General features: G+C 39.2%; 1 protein-coding gene across 1 annotated transcript in view; it reads left to right on the forward strand.

Annotated features, from left to right (window-relative positions):
• The window catches only part of SPAG17 (sperm associated antigen 17), a 233777-nt gene that overhangs the window by 54226 nt on the left and 159789 nt on the right, over window positions 1–19762 (forward strand). Inside the window, exons 4-7 of the mRNA XM_082369949.1 lie at window positions 1879–2010; window positions 15331–15517; window positions 17028–17222; window positions 18952–19133. Coding sequence (XP_082226075.1) covers window positions 1879–2010; window positions 15331–15517; window positions 17028–17222; window positions 18952–19133 — 696 coding nt within the window. The remainder of the gene's footprint in view (window positions 1–1878; window positions 2011–15330; window positions 15518–17027; window positions 17223–18951; window positions 19134–19762) is intronic.

A 19762-nucleotide genomic window follows, 5' to 3' on the forward strand; every position in this document is an offset into this window, starting at 1 on the left:
CACCACCCGAGACATAGGTAAATATCCTGTTTTCACAGGTCATCAGGAAAAGAGACCCAGTCCAGTGTTGACTTCCCTTCAACGCTGTCATTATATTTGTATCACAGGGAGACACCCCATACTAGACTGCTATGAGCTTCGAAACTCAAAGCTGTGTATTTTGAACCAGATGTCACAGAGAAGCCTGATAGTCGACACACTGTTTAGCTGGTATTGAAAAATAACATTTCAAACCAAATACACCTACCCTTTGAGGCTGGACCCAATCGGACAGCTTTCATTTTATGTGTGACTGTCCGTCCCCTTAGGATTCCCTTCTCTCTTGAGTCTGGTCATCATTAAGTGGTGAGATTCTACAGGTGTACCCTTATGTTTTCCAGCTCCCAGAAATCACAGCCACCATGTCCCTTTCCCTAAATCGTGTTAGCAGGAGCAGAACTGCCATAAAAAGCAAAGAGCTCTGTTTCATGGAGGGTGTTTGCTTAGACACATGCAAAGCTTTCTGACATTTGGTTTGTTCCTTTGGTTTTTGGAAACGGCAGCTTTAAAGGAGTCCTTTCCCTGGCTTTTCCCTCCTGCGTTGCAATGCAGGAAACCCCGATGTGGTCTCGAGGCGGTCCGATTACATTTTGGCATATGATAATCCACAGGGCCATCTGCAGTTAGAAGCAAAATAGCCATCTCCCTTTCTTTCAGCTATTTCCCTTGGCAAAGTGAAAAGTCATAAGGAACCGGATTGGTCAGGAAAGCCCTAGACCAAGGGCTGGTATGAACCTCAGACAAGACGCAGCCCGATGAGATGCAATGTGCGCCGTCATTATCTGAGACTGAGGCTGTGAAATTGACACCATATGCGCCCGGAGGAGTAATTGCACCAAGGGGGGAGAAAAGCAACATGTCAGGACATTTTAGTAACACCTAATTCATCCCGAGGCTATAAATAAATCTGATGCTTGCTTGAAAACAAAAGTCGAAAAACAGTTTGACTAGATTACTTTTGTGACAGTGCTTCTGGCCGAGGTGAACTTTATTAGGGAGACAACATGAAGAAAGAGAAATACATAACAACTTCTTATGGTATATTTTACATGATTTTATTTTTTAATTTTTTGCAGTAAATAAAGTGGTTATAGGGCTCCAAGGAAAAGGGCCCAGATGTTAGAGAAGTTGTGTGAAATTCAGAGGAAACAAGCTGTAAAAAATGCAGTTATAAAACAGGCTGTCAGTGCCACACATCTGGACAATACAGCTGTATGTTCCTAGTGGCTGTCGTCACCCAAAGAAAACTCAGTAACCTTATTTCACCCCAATTAGGCTGCATACCAACAGGATCAACCTTAAATTGCAAGGGGGTGGGGGAGCAGCGTTCGCAGGGCGCCTCTGTGTCAAACAGCTTTTATCTTTCATGTGAATTTGGTCACCAAGAAATGAAAGACTGCTAACATAGCCATTTCCATTTTTATAAAACCCTATTTAATTTATAGCGTCCTAAGAAGTCAGGGTTTGACAGTTTGGACTATTGGCTGTGCCAAACAACAGACTTTCTGTAGCATGAAACTGACCTACCGGTCATCCTAACACAGAGCTCCACCTGTCTTTCCTCCACCCATGTTTGGGAGTCTGAGTCTAGCACCATCATGGGAAGCACTTATTGGAAAAAGTTCATTTTCAGACAACCCAATCTACTTAGCGTAGAGGGTAAATGCCTCTCTTTATGGCATTGGGGCATTTTCCCCTAATTTTTTTGGCCCGCAATGAGGCACCTTTGCGGCAAGACAAATATTACAAAACTCAAAATACCATTTCATCTTTTCATCACTGGCAGACATGCCAAAGGTTATAAAATGCCACTTTCCTAATAACTGTGTTTCTTCATAGGTTTTAACGGCAGCAAAAGCAATTATGGACAGCGGAGAGAAATTCACCTTACCACTGATAGGGAAACTCTTGAAATTTCAGCTTCTCCAGGTTAAATTGAAGGACCAACAGCGACGGGAAAACGAGAAGAAGGTACTGGGAGGGCGATGGTGGGTTTTCTAAAGACGGCAAGGAGTGAGTGAACTGCAGCCAGGTTCTCTGGGGCACTTCCTCTCTCCGTAAGCCTGCCACGATGTGTTACCTAGCACATTTAACTGTTGCCTCAACTTTTTAGGGAAAAGCCTATCCAAAGAGCTGTTGGAGGAATTACATTTTCTCAAAGACAAACCCATTAAAAATAAGTGCTCCTATGCAGAAATGTGACAGTATCCCAGGGCATGTGGCTGAGGTTGTTTTTATGGTAGTCTATTTATATGTTAGGAACAAATTAGGGGACCAAAGGAGAGACACAGAGTCAGGAGAAGTAAATATAAAAAGGTGAGAAAACCCCACAAAGTTAGGGTCTAACTATTTTAAATATTTTACATGATATTCAATAGGAGTACCTATTAAAATAATGGGCTACATCTGCACCTTCCTAATAATCTAAATATTTCAGCAGCGCTCCATTACTTCTACTCCTATATTATATACCTGCTTATTTCTTCATGTGTAGATTTTTCGTTTAATTTGCCTATGGAAATCAATCTGTGTGTTTTCCAAAGATTTGTATTTTTCATCTGAAAAAATATTTTAAAATAGTTTTAGCAAAGTGATGCCAGTTTCAAGTCCATTTACTATTTAACCTTAGTCAAAATGAGAGATGTTTTTCTTATTTTCCAAATCATGCTGAAATATTTTTGGAAAGCCAAATGCTTCAGTATGTACATGTGTAATGTGTATGTGTGCGTGTGTATGTATGAAATGGATTTATAAGTAAATTGTTTCTTTATGCCTCTAAGTGGGAGAGGCAAAACCAAGTCATGGAAGAAGAAAGAGAAAAGTGAACATGTTCCAATAATACCTACTTCCCCTTTGTAAGAACCCCCCAAATCTGGCTTTCCTATTTGAATTGAACTCTTGACAGGGTAACTGTAGAAAAAAATAATAACGCCACCTTAAATTTGTAATATAGGGCTTTATGTTTTTCAAAGAGATTCCGCATTTAGCATCTTACTAGGGTGGTGTATATTGTCCCCAGAAAAATTCTACTTATTTGAAAATAGTTGATGGTATAGTTTTCCATCTATATGAAGCTCTTTCCAACGTATACAGGAGATTCATACCTTAAAAAATACTCAGGGACGTTAAGACTTGGCAGAAGAAAAATTGGAAAATTTGAAACTAGTATAGAAAGATCTTTTCTTGTCTTTTTAAAATTCAAATGTCACATGGGAATCTGAATTACAAAAAGTAGACTGTGAGTCCTGCAAAAATTCTTGCACCTTGTGTTTGCTTTGTGCTTTCCCACAGCACCTACAAATATACATAACACATTAAGAGTGTCAATTTCTTTGTTTGCCACCTGCTTTAAGTCGGTAATTGTTTGTAATAGGAGTAGGTTTTAGATTTCAGTTAACAAATTTTAAGTAACAATAAATGGAATATCCTGGCAACCGAGGAAACGTTTTTAAAACTAACAGTATAAAGATATTTCTGCAGTTATTTTGCTCAGCATTTTTTTTTGAAATGTGAACAATATAATACAGTTATGAGATTCTGAAGATACGGAAATAATCTTTATTTGTTGAAAATTCAAGAGTCTTAAGAAATTGGGAGTTGAATTTTAGATTTATAAAAATAAAAAAGTAATAGATGCATAAGAGGACTCTTTGAGCAATTAAGAGCCAGCAATTACATAATCTAATTTGATGTCTTCATTAGATTGGGTTCCCAAAACACCAGCCCCGAATCTCTGAGTTGCAACCACACGAGTCAGTACTAAATAAATTGATGAAAACTGATTGGAAGGGAGAACTCTCCAGAAAAATATTCTCGGTAAAGGCAAGACTAAGGGAGTTGTTGGAGGGATGATATAATCTGTGTTCATTTCAACAACACTGCCCGGCAGGTCATTTGGAACAACGGAGGTTAACGCTTCTCAGCCAGGGAGTTTAGCAGAAAGCAAAATAAGTATAAAGTATGTAAAACTGACACCACGCTGTGGTTTAGAAAATGGAAAAAAAGGAAAGAGGACTTTACCCAATTTCTTCCTCTTTCTGAACCCCGGGTGAGATTCTGAGATTCCTGCAAAGGGAGTGACTGTCTCTTCGGCTTTTTAACATCAACATGAGATATATGTGGTTGCTTTCTCTCAAATACTAGTTATATGTCTACATCTGTACAACCCAGAGTGTTTTGTATCTTCTCTGTTGAATTTTTGGAATTGAATTTTTAAAAATGAATGCTTGAAAAATATCCATAGCAGTAATTACAGAAAATACTAGGGAGACGGTGAGGACAAAAGCTACTAATATGAGTACGTCCTTGTCCTTTTAACCCAATGGAAAAAAATGTAATGTATACTACATATTTGATTCTGTTTTAACCATCAAAACTTTTCTTAAGAATATAGTTACAATAGCCAGATACAGTGAAAAATATCATTATTTTAGATTCCACTAATTTTAATAATTTATAACACTTTAGTCCGGGCTATGCTTAACATTGCATTTGCTTTGTCCATGAAGAAAGTTTGCTGGATAATTAATATTATAAAAAATAACACAAGGAAGATATTTCTTAGAAGTACAGTTTAGAAGCCTTTAGCATATAAATTTCTGAGAGGCAAATCCCTGCCTCTAATTGTAATAAGTTGAATATATTTCAAAACTTTTATATATTCAGAAGCATCTTGTTGATTACTTCCAAATATACATATAATGAAGAAAATACACTTTATTTCTCGAAATGTATTTCAGCATTTCAGAACTTCTGAATATGATTCTTTCATATAATTAATCCCGAATTAGATTTTATTATATCTTAAAATCTGAATAAGAGAGTGTTTTGTTTAGAAATAAGTTTTCCTTGTGCACATCATTATCTCAACATTTATTCTGCATTTTTAGTTATATCATTATCAATTTGTTGTTAATTCATGAACTTAACAAACATTTAGAGAAACAATGTATTGGGCACATATATTTTTGTAAGGTTCATTATAACTTTAAAATAAATTGCTTGGTTTCTATTCTGACCATGTTTTAATTTAGTCATTATCTGAATATTACAGTATTTTTCACATTTTTACTTCTTTTTAACTCCAACTTTTACGTTATATATTAATTATAAACATTTTTTAAAACCAAAACACTTCATTGTGAATCAAAATATTTAAAATATATTGAGAATTCAGCTAAATGAAAACATTTAATCATCAAAAAATTAAAAATGGCTATAATACAAGCAAAGTTAACCCATTTAAATAATCAGCCAAACTAAATCTAGTCTGTGCCTCTGAGTTGAGTTCAGAACATTTGGATAGGTTTTAGGAAAAGATTCAAATATATTCTAACTGTGCTTTTAATTTGTGAATTCAAATAACCAGTCCATATTTTCTTGGATATTTTTAGCATATCTTTTATATAAAAGCAGAACAGTTCTTTCTCTTTCTGGCTTATCTACTTAGTACAAGTTGCCTTATTTTTCAATGTCCTAGAATTGAATAGATGGAAGACAGGCAGTAAAGAATATGGACAGATGGTATTGGTAAACTTTTCTTAAAACATCTCAAAATTAAAAGCACCTAAATTTGATCAGATATCATGATGAAGCCCAAACAACCCAGAGCCTGCTCCAAAGGACCGACAAAGAGAAATTAGGGTAAATTTCACAGACGTTTTCCAGCTTACTCCAGTTAAAACCCCGAAACACTGGAAACCAGCCAATGTAATGCCATTTTGTATGTGTGTTTTGTTTTAAAAGAAAGGCCATAGGGACATACCAGGAAATTACAGGCTGGTTAGTTTTGATTCAGTTGTGGTTAAAATCTTCAGAAACTATTCTAAGAAATCAAATAGAGGAAGAGCAGAAACTCAGTTTAGAGGGACCCGTGTGGTTTCAGGAAAGGAATAACTTGCCTCACTAACTGGATGGAATTCTTTGAGGCTGGATTATCGAAATGAGGATACTACCAACAAAACTGTTGGATCTGAAGAGCTACAAAATTCAACAATTCAGGGTAAATTATAACTGATTCCCTGGCTGGCTTATCTGTAAACTAGAGCAGTGCTTTCCTAATTGGGATGCTATTAATTAATGAAACCTTTTTACAGAGTTCAGGAAAAATGTAAAGAAACACACACATTTAAAATAGAGCAGTATTTTTTTTTAAAGGAATTCCTTTATTTTTATTTATTTTTATTTATTTATTTATTTATTTTTGGCTGTGTTGGGTCTTCGTTTCTGTGCAAGGGCTTTCTCTAGTTGCGGCAAGCAGGGGCCACTCTTCATCGCGGTGCGCGGGCCTCTCACTATCGCAGCCTCTCTTGTTGCGGAGCACAGGCTCCAGACGCGCAGGCTCAGTAGTCGTGGCTCACGGGCCTAGTTGCTCCGCGGCATGTGGGATCTTCCCAGACCAGGGCTCGAACCCGTGTCCCCTGCCTTGGCATGCAGATTCTCAACCACTGCGCCACCAGGGAAGCCCTAGAGCAGTATTTTGAAATACAAATAGCTACAGTTAACAGCAGCTAATAATAGTAATTAGCTACCATTATTGACTGCTTGCCACTATACTAAACTCTTTACATATGCTTTAACATTTAATGTTTTAAATGACTTTATGAGTTACAGAGTACTATTCTCAATTTGCAGATGGGGAAACTGAGGGTGTGAAAAGCTAAGTAACTTTCCCGAGGCTAAATAGCTACTCAGGATTTAAATCCAGAACTGTCAGACTCTAAGATTATGTTCTTAACCACTGTACATACCCCTTCTGAGTGTGTCTCAATAATTACGCAAAACAGCACTCTTGGCTCACAATCAGTAGAGAACTTACCAGGGATGCTTCTTTAAAGGAGCAAATGGCTCTGCTCAGTGGGATCTACCAACTCGCTAATTATATCACGTAATTCCATGTTGCATAAAACATCCTGAGGTTAAGCGGGGGGGGGGGGGGGGGGGGGGGGGGGGGGACGACGACTGGTCGAAGAAAGGAACAAAGCCCACCAAAGACAAAGGCCGCTGAGCTAACCAACCACCAATTCCCAAGGGAATCCTGACTTCTTAGCCAGTCCCAACCCCCTGCCCAGAAATGAGCTGGTCTCTGGGGGAATCTCTTAGAAAGAGACTTCCTGGGATTATTTCAAACATCCTTAGCCCTTCTCTCTGCCCTTCTGGATGTTGAAGTTGGATAGCATTGGCTGATCCGCTGCTAAAACCTCTAAATCACGTAGGATCGTGCGGGAGACAGACATCAGGTAGACATCAGACCCACCCCCTCACCACCACCACACACAGACAGGGCCATGTTCAGAGTCTGTGGATGAAGAATTGCACCCTGAAGATGGCAATGTGGCACCCCAGGACTTTGTGCAATCTTTAGATTGCATCATTTGGGCAAGTGAACCCAGTATATTCGTAGGCTTACGTTTTCTACACCTCAGCCACTCTCTAGAAAAGCAAGCTCCTAACTCAGTCCCATATATTATATTTTCTATGTGGCAGGTAAGCAGGGAGGGGAAAGAAATAGAAAATATAGAAAAGGAAAAACAAAATGTTCATAATGCCATAACCCTGTTATAACTAATGTTAACATTTTGGTATATTTCCTTTGTTTCTGTGGATTTCTTTACATAGCTGTAATCATTGTAAAAAGAAATTTTAATCCAGTTTTTTCAATTAAAATACACCATGATTTTTTCTCATTATCACAGCATCCACATCTATCGTTGTTATTGGCTAGGTGACATTCTATTGACTACCATACTTTTCTTAAAGTTCCTTTACTGTTGAACATTTCCATTATTTCTGTGTTGTTTCATAATAAACAATGTTGTGATGAACAACCTTACCATATACAATTCTTCATATTTTGGATAATTTCCTTAGCATACGTTTATAAAAATGGATTAATTGGGCCCCCAAACGTTCCACAACCTTTTCTTTCCAAAATAGGTTCTGGAACCATTTAGACCCAGTTCTCCATTAAAAAAGATAACAAATGACCCCCTGTTCAAATTAACTTTATATTAGCTTATTAAAGATGGAGGAGTTTCATGAAAACAAATCTCTTTAATATTGTTTAATCTATTGTCTCTCAAACTTACTTGACACCACACATTTCTTTTAGTCCATCTATTGTCCTCTCATCATCTGTGACCAATAGATTGTTTATGAGATAGAGTGATATCTTGAAAGAGAACTGAGTAGCACTCAGAAGATAGACCCTGTTTCTCATAAGTCACATAATAGTGGAGTGACTTAGTCATTTAACTGCCGTGACATCTTTTCTTATCTATATCCTTAATAATATTATTGTGGGAATCTTATGATAGAACATATATGAAACACAAAGTTATACACAAATATGTAGATGTGCTATTATCTATAAAAGTAAGAGGAAGTATAGGTATTTACCACCAGTTCCACTGACTTTTACCATTTACTTCCCTTTCACTGTGAAGAACAACAGAATGAATACCCATCGAGGTATTTGAATTTTGGTATTAAGAAGTAATTTAGAAATAAAATACAGTCTAAAATATTTTTGAAGCATCAAATAACTAGGTTGCCCAATTCCAGAGAGGGAAAATTTTGTATTTTTCCCTTTAAGAGGTAGGAATAACAAGATTAAGGATCCTAGGTAGGCGTCACGTTAATACTCAAGCGAGTGTGTGAAACCCTAATACATTTTTGTTTTTTGCTAAGACAAGAGCCCCACATCTGCTATGTAGCTTAACTGGTAAGAAATCTCCATGCCTACCCAAAGCCTTCCCACAGGACGAGGAGGCATCCAGATGCTTTTGGTACACAGTGCATTTTAAAGAAAATGTACTCTGTAAGGAACTTGACTCTCCCTTCATATGCTGGGGAGCATGTGTTCCCCAAACACGGTAGAAAGAGGGGCCTGTTAGATACACACCTCCTAAATTTTTATCTCGAATTGGCAAGAGTTTCCTCTGAGTTCTTTCAGTTGTAAGTAGATGACCCTAAATGGGAACACGCATGTTATGCTACCCAAAAGCAAGAAAGGCAAAAGAGGTTGGTGTTGAACAAATTTTAGCTTATGATTTAGGAGGGGGCTCAGCAAACCTGGTTCACTTCTCCCCACTCCCGCCCTCAAATCCCAAGACGTAAACCCATAGAGGGGAGGGGCTTATTCAGAATGTGAGAGAAGAGAGGGAAAGGGAAGGAGATAGGAGGTGATTTTCCTGCAATTGGGACTTAGTAGAAAAGGATGGACCTTTTGACCAGAGTAGAATTCTAAGGGGCCAAGTAGTCAATCATTGTTCAGAAGCAGAGGAACAAAGGGACTGTCCTGGTTCAGCTCAGGTGTGGAGGTTGGGAGATACAGACTGGATACAGGAGAGGAGTAGGGAGACCACCACTAGAGTCAGGCACAGGGGAGTAGTGGGGACTGGGTAGGGCAAAGAACATGTTCAGAAATTTACCAAGGACTTCTCTGCCTGCCCCTGGCACCCAGGAGGACCCAGGTGCTTCCATTTGCTTCTGTTCTCCACCATTTAGTGTCTCTGCACACCAGGAAATCGCATATATAGTCGCTATGAGAAATACTTTACATAGCAGTACTTCTTGATATGCTACCAATTAAACATACATCCACTGTTAAATGGAAAATGCAGAACACTAGGTTATACAGAGACAACAATAACGATTACATTAAAATGATGCCTAAACATAATTTGAAAGAATGCATTTATAATAGCCTCTTCACTCATCTTCTCTGGATGGTGGAATTGTGATTTTTGTAAGTTCTCTATGTTTTTTTTCAATTTTTCAATAATGATTATTTTTAGAATTTAAAAACATACTTAAAGAAGTAAATCAGAATTTAGAAGTACTTTTTATTTTATTTTATTTTATTTTATTTAAAAAAATTTTTTAACATCTTTATTGGAGTATAATTACTTTAAAATGGTGTGTTAGTTTCTGCTTTATAACAAAGTGAATCAGTAATACATATACATATGTTCCCATATCTCCTCCCTCTTGCGTCTCCCTCCCACCCTCCCTATCCCACCCCTCTAGGTGGTCACAAAGCACCGAACTAATCTCCCTGTGCTATGCGGTTGCTTCCCACTAGCTATCTATTTTATGTTTGGTACTGTATACATGTCCATGCCACTCTCTCACTTCGTCCCAGCTTACCCTTCCCCCTCCCCGTGTCCTCAAGTCCATTCTCTAGTAGGTCTAGAAGTACTTTTTAAATGCTTTTGTGAAAGGAGGGAGATTGATATTACTAATTTCAATGTTACTGGAAATTAGTTTAAAAGATGCTTGTCTCCAGGGTACCAAGTGTGGCCTTGCTAAGGGAATACAAAGGCAAAAAGACAGAGAGGGAAAGAGGGCATGGAGCAGAAAAAGGAGCTGAGGGAGGTGAAGTACACGGAGAAACAGAAGAGCATTCAGCTAGTATTATTCAGCCCTTGGAAAGATGGAGTAGAGAGAGGGCAGACAAGCATGGTAAAGAAGGTTGCAAGGACGTTGAAGGCTGAGGCTACAGGAGAACCATGGAAATAAAATGAGTTTGAGGTTTGGAGTCACACCAGCTTGTGTCTCTACCACAGCTGTGTGTTTGTGAGGGAAACTGTGGGTCTTAATTTATACAATGGGAATAAAATTACCGATTTGGCATGTTGCTTTGTGAGAACAAATTAAAGACGATGACGTCTGGAAAGCATGTATCACGCTGTATAGCTGTGTCTCTGCTAAGTTACCACTTACTTTGAAATTTTGGTTGTGATCAGCCTTGCTTTCTCTAGGATCCTAAGAAACCTTACAGGAGAAAGGGCTCAGGAAGTTGCTTACCTTATAGAACCCCAATCTTTGCTAGAGAGACTCCAAAGCAATGAGAGCTATGTGTCTGCACAGGTCCTACACCCCACCTAGGAGAGCCTGCAGGGCCAGAGGGCCCTTTTACTGCCTTACTGTGACACAAATGTCCCCTGCAGTCAGGAAATGTTTTTTGGAATGATGGAATATGAATGCATGTATAAAGGTGAATGAAATGAATGAAGGTGAACTTCACAATAATTTAATCTAAAACGGTTTCTTCTCTTCAGTTCTAAAGATCACCCTGCGATTTTATTTCAAATGATAGCTGTAGAAGTTTCTGGCAGATTTTTTTTTGGCCAAGTTGGGACTTCTCTGTGGTGAGGCTAGCTGTCCACCTCACAGCTGCACAGGTGTTTTTCCCTCTAGTGGAATCACCATGATCCAAGGTGTGGCTGGGAGAGCGCCTGCTTGCACGAGTCTCACTGGTACCTCCTAGCTGATTGGAGTCAGGGGCACTGATTTGGGCTCTGGTTTCATTTTCAATGAACAATCTCAAAATTTCCAATAAGCTCTCCACGTTGGCAGAGAGTTCTACCATATTTCTTCAGTAAGCTTGCTCTCCCACTTTCTGAGATGACTCACATTCTCTTCTCTAGTCAAACCTCCTACCTCATACCTGCCCATCTTGAGTTGATAACCTTGCCTCATCCTTCACTTGAAAACATTGAAACATTCCCCAAACACCATCAAGACCTCTCTCTTTCTTGCACCTACACCCAGCCACTCATCCCATCTTTGCTCCTTTCATTAAACTGAGAAATTGCCTTTCTTCCTATCAAAGTCCAGTTATTGACACATTCTCTTCATCTTATCCCATCTTTTCTCCTCAAGGACTTTAGTCTCCCCCGTGTTTTCAATGTCCCCCTCTCTGCTGGCTCATTCCATCAGCCTGCAAACACAGTATCTCCTGACTTTACTTACATACGTACATAGCTTGACGTTTTACTCCCCTTCCGCCCACTCATCCACTGAACAATCTCAGATCCCCAGTTCCCCTTTACAAACAAACGTCTTTTTTTTTTTTCTTTTAAGGCTGTTCTCTTTTTCTTTTTTTTTTTAATGCATTTACATTAGTTTTGTTTTTTACTTTTTTACTGAAGTATAGTTAATTTACAATGTTGTGTTAATCTCTGCTATACAGCAAAGTGATTCAGTTATACGTATATACATGCATTTTTTAATATTCTTTTCCAATATGGTTTATCAAAAGATATTGAATCTAGTTCCCTGTGCTATACAGTAGGACCTTGTTGTTTATCCATTCTCTATATAATAGCTCACCTCTGCTAACCACAAACTCCCACTCCCTCCCTCCCCCACCCCCTTCCCCTTGGCAACAACAAGTCTGTTCTCTATGTCCATGAGTCTGTTTCTGTTTCATAGATAGGTTCATTTGTGCCATATTTTAGATTCCACATATAAGTAATATCATATGGTATTTGTCTTTCTCTTTCTGACTTACATTACTTAGTATGATAATCTCTAGGTCCATCCATACTGCAAATGACATTATTTCGTTCGTTCTTATGGTTGAGTAGTATTCCACTGTATATATGCACCACATCTTCTTTATCCATTCATCTGTTGATGGACATTTAGGTTGTTTCCATGTCTTGGCTATTGTGCATAGTGCTCACAAGGAAACTTCTTGAAACCGTTGTCCACACAAGTGGTCACCCAACTGTTCCTGCCTCTGTGTTCACTACCTCCACACTCCACCATAACTGCTCCCATAATGTCGCCTATAACTCCCCATACTTTTCAGTCCCTTGTTCTCTAGCTGCATACTCTGTAATTTTTCCTACCTTCTAAGTCACTTCTCTCTTTTACCCACATCCCCTCCTATACCCAGTTGGTAAGTATTGGAGTTTCCAGCGTGATCCCAGGTTCAATTCTCATATTTCTTGAGACCTCTTTCCCCAGGGGGGTCTAATCTCTTCCTGTGCAGTTAACTACTATCTCTGTGTTACCCACACCTGAATTTGTAACTCCAGCCACAACTCTCTTCTGAGAGGAGAATATGTGTATTCAATTGTCTCCTTGTCATCTCAGGAGCATCTTGGATTTAACAAGATCTTTCTGAATAGTCTGCCCACCTTAAGTAAAAATTATTTCTCACCCCAATGCTTCTGTCTCTGTGAGTGGCGCCATCAACCAACTTGTTATTCAAACTAAATCCAGAGCATTATCTTTGTTGCCTCCTCCTTCATTCCTTGTCTCTAATCTTTCAACCCCTGTAATTTCAGCATCCACAATAGATCTTAAATCCATCTACATTTCTCCACTCTACCAACACTTTAAACTGAGTTACTGTTAGGTCTTATCTGGACTATTACTAGAGTTTCCTTACCGGTCTTCTGGTTTCCTGTCTTGCAAAATCACAGTAGTCCTCCATTTAAACCCTTTATGGTCTTTCCAGTGCATTTTTAATAAAATATAAACTTGTGAACCAGCCCCCACCAAAGCCCTGGATGACCTGGCCCATGCCCTGCCTTCCCCGCCTCATCCTGGCCACTCTCTCCCTTGCCCACTATTGTCCTGCTATACTCACCTCCTTTCAGTTCCCTGCGCATACCCATCTCCTTTATAACTCAGGGCCTCTGGCACACACTTCACCTTTCCCCTGCTTCTCACATGGACGCTCCTCATCCTTGAGGTCTTCACTCAAACGTCACTCCCTCAGAGGCCTTCCATCACCAGCTTACTAGCGAGTGGTGAATTGTGTGTCTATTACTACATTGGGTTTTATCCTTCATAAAATTCATGAAAATTTTCAATCATACTTTTGTTTCTCTGTTCATATGCTTTTATCTCTTTCTTCCCCGGTAGAGTAGGAACTCAAGGGGATAGAGCTCAACCCTATTTTTTTTCATGCCTTTATTGGAGTATAATTACTTTACAATGTTGTGTTAGTTTCTGCTGTGCAACAAAGTGAATCAGCTATATGTATACGTATATCCCCATATCCCCTCCCTCCTGAGCCTCCCTCCCACCCTCCCTACTCCACCCCTCTAGGTGGTCACAAGACATCGAGTTGATCTCCCTGTGCTCTGCAGCAGCTTCCCACTAGCCATCCATTTTACATTTGGTAGTGTATATATGTCAATGCTACTGTCTCACTTCATCCCAGCTTCCCCTTTCCCCAGTGTGTCCTCAAGTCCGTTCTCTACGTCTGCGTCTTTATTCCTGCCCTGCCACTAGGTTCATCAGTACCGTTTCTTGAGATTCCATATTTATGCATTGGCATATGCCGACCCTATTTTTATGGGCCAATTTGTATCTGGTTCAGAGAGAAACACTGGGGCTTTTCATACCTCTGTACTTTCCCTTGTGCTTTCCTTGCTGCCTCTATCCAAGGCTATTAGTGACATCTGCAGCCTCCACTGATATTTCCCTCTGTTGAGGAGCAGGTGGTGGGGAGGTCGAGTTTCCCCACCACTGGAGCCACAGGTGCCAGGCATGCACAGAGGGTCCATGGGCACCTCTGATGCTTCCTCCGGGTGCTATAGCTAAACTGGGTTTGGGACTTCCCTGGCAGTCCAGTGGTTAAGACCACACGCTTCTACTGCAGGGGGCGTGGGTTCGATCCCTTTTCGAGGAACGAAGATCCCACATGCCACGGGGAGTGGTGAAAAAGATTAAAAAAAAAAAACAAAAAACTGGGTTCTCTGGAACCGTCAACATCCAGAAGCCACGTAGAGGAGGCAGACGCTCCTCTCCCCTCCTGTGCTACCTTCTTTTAGCTGGGTGCCAAAGCAATATATCTTCTACTTTCCTTGTCTCTAACGTCTTAGGACTGAGTTCTTCAAATTTGGTTTCATGGCCTCAGGAAAATACAGAACCCCCAATGTTGCTACAGTAATTTAGTTTAGTTATTTTTGTGCCCAACTTTGTTGAACATGGGAAAGATAAATAACATAAGCATATTCTGGATCTTCTGTATGGTCCAATACTACCACGTCATTTCAATGAACTCAACCTATATGTATTTATAACACATGAATGGAAAGTGTAATTACATTATGACGTAATGTACAAAGGTTTTGGCAATTGTTTGAAAGGAAAACCTTTGTTAGACCCAGATAGAGACCCCAGGGTTAGGCTACTTGATAAACTTAAGTCCCTGCCATCACAATGTACTCAGAATCCACCACTCTCCCTGCCAGCCACTAACTGAGGTTGTTTATTAGGCCAAGGGGGGCTCCTTTAAGATGAATTCCCTTCCAGAAAGATGTGTGTGTGTGACAGTCTCCTAGCATCCACCCCTCTAGTCTTTGTGCTTGATGTGCCTTCTCACAGCTTAGGCTCAACCTGGAATCTCCACTATCCTGGCTTGAAGAATGAATCAGTGAGTAAAGGAGTGATTGAATGAAATAAAGATTTAATTTACCTGACAGTAGAAAAGCCATTGCCTGCTCACTGTATGGTTTAATCAAAAGTATTCTGTCTTTCCAGGTGATAGAAGACAGATTTAAGGTAGAAAAGGATAAAGGGAAAGCAAAATCTCCCAAGGAGAAAAAGTCCCCAATGGCCAAGGTTGCCAAAGGAAAGGGAAAGGACCAGCCTGAGGCAAACACAGCAGTAAAAAAGACCACCCAGTTAGTAAGAAGGGGAGAAGAGGATGACACCAAACATTACATTGGTCAGTAAGATGCTCCTTTCACTTGTTGCCTGATGACCTACAAACTTGAAAATTCATCATTCCAAACACTATGCTTAATCTTCCCCAGCCTTTTCACCTTTCTAAAAGCATAAATCCTATACTCCCCATGACACCCTAATAGAAAAATATTTCTATTTGCAATACATTTTTGTTTTCAGCCAATATTTCTTTAGCATGTGTCTTTCTATAGGCACATTTTCATAGTGCAGATAAAAGATGAATTAACTAGCTGACTGTGCCACCGAGGAGCTTACTATCTTGTTGGGAACATTTGAGAAAGTCAGAAACACTTATAAGGCAAAGTAAAAAGTGATTATTGTCACGAGTGTAATACAGTGGTAATAAAATCAGACCTGTTAACTTGTGACTCAGAGCACGTGTCTTCCTGACCTCAGCTTCTCCCACCATCTGTCCTAGATAGAACAACCAGAATTTTCTTTCATTTAGATTATTCATATAAAAAAATGATTTGACTTGGGCAGCTATGAGTAATTCATTGCCGCCTTCCCATGAACCCAAGTGGAGCTACTGTTTTTTATTTGCATCGTATTTAAATGAGATGGCACCTCTTCACATCCTTTGACAGTTTGACTCCCCTAATATATCTCTGCTCTAAACCCACTAGACATAGAAGCAATTATATTATGGATTCCGTGAGCAGTATCGATACTGATTTGTTTTAGTGGCTGAAGAAAAATCACTACTTGAAGATAAAAAGTTTGTGCACCTGTTGCTCTATTTTTAAATTGATCTTGATGAACCATTGTGAGACATCATGTTTTTGTGTACCATCTAGTATTGATATTAAAGTACAACAATTATTGTCACCCCCCAGAATCTCACATTCTAATATAAACTCATGTTTTGACACTTATAGAACAGTATAGCCAGGACAAAATTGAGGAGAAAAATGTTAGGAAAGTGAGCAATATATATTTTTTAATTTGAATACAATAAATATATAGTTGCTACATAACCCATACTCAGCATGCACACCTATTGGCATAAACACACAGAATGCTTTGGTAGGGAGTTTGTTCATAGTCAATATTTCCCTCTTCTGTAAACACCTCTGCATATAAAATACCACAAAGCTGCAGCTACTTGTAATTCAGGAGTAAAGCCAGATGTTGCTCAAAAGAGATTAGAACCAAGAAAAATTACAGCCTAGACTTTTTTTTTTTTTTTTTAGAAAAACCCAAGCACACATTTTCCATGACGACAGGCCCTCTGTATGTTTGTCCTCCTATTACGCCTATGTCTCATTTGCAAAAGTGATTTAATATTTTGTAAAATGGCCGCAGCCTTCTTACTGGAAGGGCAATAATGAAAACCAGTCAACATGCCTGCATTCCAGCCAACCGGACTGCTTTTGGCAAGCCCGAGGGATGACAAACGCATGCATAATGTATAGAGCCATTGAACTGGCTGAGTGCAACCTGTTCTCTTTTAAAATGACGGCTGCTCTTCTCTACGGTATTTTGAACAGACGATGAGCCAGATGACGGTGCCCAGCATTACATTATAGTTGTGGGCTTCAACAATCCTCAGTTATTAGCGATCATGACTGAGCTGGGCATTCCCATAAGCAGCGTGATTAAAATATCATCAGAGAATTATGAACCTCTGCAGACACACCTGGCAGCAGTTAGCCAGCAGCAGGAAAGTTTTCTTCAGCCAGAAGGTATGCAGTCTGCTACACAACTTACTGAATCCTTCAATATTACCCACTGTCCTTAAGGTACAAATACAATTTTCTGCCCAAACCATAGTCATACAATACATACATTATTAAATCCTTTCGAGACTTTGAGTTGCTATTTATGCCACTTGCACTAGCCAGGTGTTGTAAATTTTGCAAATTCAAATCATACCCTGCGTTTCTATCCCTGTGTAGCCACAGAGAACATAGACTTGGTTATCCAACTATATTTCTCAGGAATTTTGCTCTATAACTTTTACCTAAAGCGTGAATGGGATGGATCATCTGTAGATAATCTATTCTGCCAGAAGCCACAGTCACCAAATGGCCCAAGGGAGGTCATAGCCTTGGATTCTTGCTCAGCTTTGCTACTGGCTTATTCTGATAAATCAGAGGGGACGCTTATCTTCCAGGCCTTAGACCAGGAAGCTGTGGGATGAAGTCCCAACTACACTACTATTCAGCCACTACACTACTATTCAGACCTCAGGGTCTTCATCTAAGGGAATCGTACTAGACTCCCTCTGTGGGATGGGAACAAAGTCTACTGTCTACTTCAGATAGTAAAATTAGGATGCGGTATAAGCCTGCGTGACCTGGAAGTCCAAGCTCTTTTTGCCATATGCTATTGTGCTTTTTTGTCATTTATTAGTAATATCCTTTCACAGGGCTTTGTAACTTATACAGCCGCATCCGGATTTCTATAACACAACATTTTTTAAATTGCTGTTCCAGGTTAGAAATGGCTACCCCTGATAATAATAATAGCTACCATTTATTGGGCACAGGCCTTGGGACTAGCCTCAATGCTAAGGGCTTTAAATGTGTTGATTCATGTAGTTTCCATGACAACCCTCGGAAGTATGTTTTATTATTTCCATTTTACCAAAAACGACCCTGTCTAGAGGCAGCTATTATGTAAAAGAGTTGAGATTCAAACCTAGCTATTTCTATCTCAAAGGCTAGTTGTAACATTCAATAACTTATTATTGAAGCCAGTGAGAAAATGCTGCATAAACTCCATAGTCTTTGTGTTAAAAATATTTAATATATAAAAATAAAATCATAGAAAAAGAGACTTTACAGTAGAATAGTGAGATCTTAGTAGTAGAACCTATTTAGTTATAGATGGAAAAACCAAACCATGTCAGGCAAATTGTCAAGTGTAACTTTATGGAAAACCGTCATTATTTTATACAGTCAGAGCACAAATGCCCAGAGAAGCCAGTAACTATTTCAATGTGACCAAAAGTTAACTGAAGCAGAAATCATGGATCCAGTCTGTTTTTACCCACGTGGGAAGGAGAACTGGATCAACTGCATTTCTAACCAGTTATGCAGCAAACAAATGCTAAAATAGTCAAAAAGTGATCTGGCAGAAAAACTGCTCCTATATAGATACAGTCTCAGAGTGATGGAAGTATTGACCATATTTAGCTCCCCAAATGTGTGACCTTATAATCTTTCTGGGCCTCAACTATAAAATAAAGGGGTGGAAAAAGCTCATAGTTAATAACAATTTCAGGAGTAAAATCCTCTGATATTTAACTATATAGTCTAGGTCCAAACACTTCCCAAAATTACATTTCTTTATTTGCATTTTCTGGTACTGTACAGACATCGTGCAATGCATATGACTCACCACAAACACTTAAAGTGGGAAGAAGTTCGACACTCTCATTTTGTAGTATAAACATGTTGCTCTTATTAGATATAGAAGCTGAAAAATTGAAGAAAGAGAATGACATAAAAGAACTTGAAATCTTCTGGAAGTACTTGGAACCAATCCTGAATAATGAGAAACCGGAAACAAATCTCTTTGATGTCGCTCGGCTTGAATACATGGTCAAGGCTGACAAGTTTCCTTCCGACTGGTCGGACAGCGAGATGTTGGTTAGTACACGCATTAATGAGAGTGACTAGTTTGAACATTTGACACTGTGGTTCCATTTACTCCATTCATTCATTCAACAGATATTTATTAATCACTGTCTACAGAGAAGGCTTTGTGCTAGGTTCCTTTATCTCCAAGACAGTGATCACATTGAACGCCCAATAATGGCTATAGCCTGATTCTTCAGCTTTTAGTGTATGAATTAATGACAAAGGAATAAGATGAGATGAAGATAAAGGATGGTAGTTATTTTATTTGGTGACGTGGCTTTGCTTCATACCTTAACAATGTTCTAGGTGGTAGAGTCTTAATATACATTAATTGTGAAGATAGTAAATTTTACAGTTTGTCAAATTACATTGTCTTTTTTTTTTTTATGTATCAGTTCAAAACATTGTTCTTCTAGGCCCTTGCTTTTATTGCCAAAATTGTATTTTTCATGTATTTTCCCAGCAAGGTCTATCTTAATAGAATGACTTGACCCCAGCCCAACAGTTAGTAGACATTTCCTGAGAGTATTTATTGGCCCCTGCTATTGAGGTGCTCGCAGAGAGGCAAGACCAAAACCATGAAACAGAGAGACAGTGTTCAAGGTGCCACGCACCTATGTGTTATGTGAAACACACTC

Source organism: Balaenoptera borealis, assembly GCF_965194805.1.
Source record: "Balaenoptera borealis genome assembly, chromosome: 1".
In the NCBI taxonomy this organism is placed as follows: domain Eukaryota; kingdom Metazoa; phylum Chordata; class Mammalia; order Artiodactyla; family Balaenopteridae; genus Balaenoptera; species Balaenoptera borealis.